The following is a 2363-nucleotide window of genomic DNA, read 5'->3' as shown; positions in this document are numbered from 1 at the left end:
ATGATTTGGAAGCATGCATATCTTGATGATTGGATTCTTTATTAAGTATTTAAATTTAGTTGACATACTGTATATTTGATTTTTTGCTTTTGAATGATGTTCTCTTACACTATAAGTAGGATTTTAAAATGTTATATTACTTTTTTCAACTTTGCCAAATCAAAAAGTGATGTATCATTTGCATAACTTTCCACATTTTGTGATGTCTTAAAATAAAAGAGTTTTTATATATTTCTTTGACTGTGCAGATAGACTTTTGTATTCAGTTCCGGCCTACAGAGAATTATAAAGCATTTTGTAAGAAATATACAGTATAAGAGACCATTATTTGAAATCAGTATGGCGAATATCTCCACAGCCACCGTGTATTTCCCTTTGGTGCTCAGATAGGCCGGGATCATGGCAATCCAGACAATGCAGAACACCAGCATGCTGAAGGTGATGTATTTGGCTTCATTAAAACTGTCCGGTAAAGTCCTGACAAAAAAAGCTATAATAAAACTGACAGTAGCCAGGATCCCCATATAACCCAGGACAGAGTAGAACCCGATAACTGACCCTTCATTACACTGAATGATGATCTTCTCCTGGTAGGAGTGTGTGTCCAATTCCTGGAAGGGAGGAGAGATGGACAGCCAACTAATACAGATTATAACTTGAATAGAAGAACAAGCTAAGACTATACAGGTGGGCAGTTTTACTCCAATCCATTTCCTCCACACGCTGTTGGGTTTGGTGGCTTTGAAGGCAATGCAAACCATAATAGTCTTGGCCAATACGGAAGATACGGCTATTGTAAAGAGAATTCCAAATGAAATTTGGCGTAACAAGCAGGTTACATCCACAGGACGACCCAGGAAGAGGAACACACAGAGGAAACCCAACATGATGGAGACCAGGAGGACAAAGCTGAGGCTCTTGTTATTGGCTTTCACAATTGGTGTGTCCTGGTGTAAAATAAAAATGACGAGTACTAGAAGAGTCTTCCCAAAACACAACAGTGAGAGGACTATAAAAACTAGTGAGAGCGAGTCATCAGTGAAGGAAAGAAATTCTACTTCCTTGGGAATACAGCGAGTTCTGTTCTCATTTGGCCATTCATGATCGGGGCATTTCATGCAGTTTTCACTATCTGGAAAACAAAATAAAATCAATGAATACTGCGATCACTTACAGGATATCTTGTTTGGTTTATATATATTACTATAATCAAATATTAATATGTGTCAACTTATCAAATCAGCTATGTTGTTTATTTCAAGGTTACAATTCAGACTTTTTAATGTTCTTTAGAGACAATACATACAAAAGAGCATAACCACAGTAATATTTCATAGGCATTACCTGTAATATTTGATATTTCTCCATATGAACACAGGACACAACTATGACAACAAGGGTGTATGGAAGACCTGAGAACTTTCCGGTATCCTGGGAGACAACTTATTGAGCACTGAGATTTTGGAACCTAACAGAAAACAACATTTTGTATGTTATACAGTATATGTTTTATATTGGTTTTAGAAAACCAAGTTTTCAAATGTATAATTGACACTTTACAAGTGATGTAATCTCATCTCTATCCTACTTTCTCAGATAAAATCTCTGCTCCTATGGAGAGCAATTATTGTGCTGAGATTCTTCAACTTGTAAACCATCTGCTGACTGTGGACTTCAACAACACTTTTTATTTTTATTTTAATTACACAAACTCTAAAACATTTTTTTCTGATTAGGAAATGACCAAATAAATGTGTGTGATTTTTTTTTAAACATCATGTAATGCTTACACCTAACTAGATTTTAAAAGCCAACTTATTATCTTACATACTTGACTTCAGCTAATCATTTTTTGATATGTTACATATGTCATGCATGAATGAACTTGATTCATGAAATGATTTGTTCAATAAAGAGATGACAACATAATATTATTTGTGTTTTTATAAGGTGAGACTGTCTTAAGTTTCATTTCTTAAGGCAGAACTTCTGGACGTCCATCAGAAAGTACTTGCGATGTTATTAATGTAACCCAAACACAAGCTGTGGCAAGGTGCAGTGCAAATGTACTTAATGCCACCACACATCTTTTCTGGCATAGCTTTGTGCACCATAAACAACTACACATTGGCATTATCCATCAGATCCCATATAACTTACGTCTCCTTACATGACAAATTAGATCTAAAATAATTTCTGGCTTCCTTACAAACCTGGATGATCTCAGAGTAAACCGCTCCCTAGAAAGTGGGAATGAAATTGCCTTTCAGTCAGTGGGGATGGAAGGAGGCTTTAGACATGACCGTCATCTGTTATAGTTTAACCTCAAAGTTTCCTCCTATTGCCTTCTCCAGCAAATCAAT

General features: G+C 35.8%; 1 protein-coding gene across 1 annotated transcript; it reads right to left on the bottom strand.

The window, feature by feature from the left end:
• Nucleotides 1-224: 224 nt before the first annotated feature.
• LOC141111663 (vomeronasal type-2 receptor 26-like) lies at nucleotides 225-1118 on the bottom strand. The gene has a single exon (XM_073603812.1). It carries the CDS (start codon nucleotides 1116-1118, stop codon nucleotides 225-227), a length of 894 nt encoding a protein of 297 aa, XP_073459913.1.
• Nucleotides 1119-2363: the final 1245 nt, after the last annotated feature.

This window comes from Aquarana catesbeiana, linkage group LG11 (assembly GCF_042186555.1).
Source record: "Aquarana catesbeiana isolate 2022-GZ linkage group LG11, ASM4218655v1, whole genome shotgun sequence".
Classification (NCBI taxonomy): Eukaryota; Metazoa; Chordata; class Amphibia; order Anura; family Ranidae; genus Aquarana; species Aquarana catesbeiana.
The sequence above is the reverse complement of the archived record's forward strand: the minus strand, read 5'-3'. Positions and strand labels throughout refer to the sequence as shown.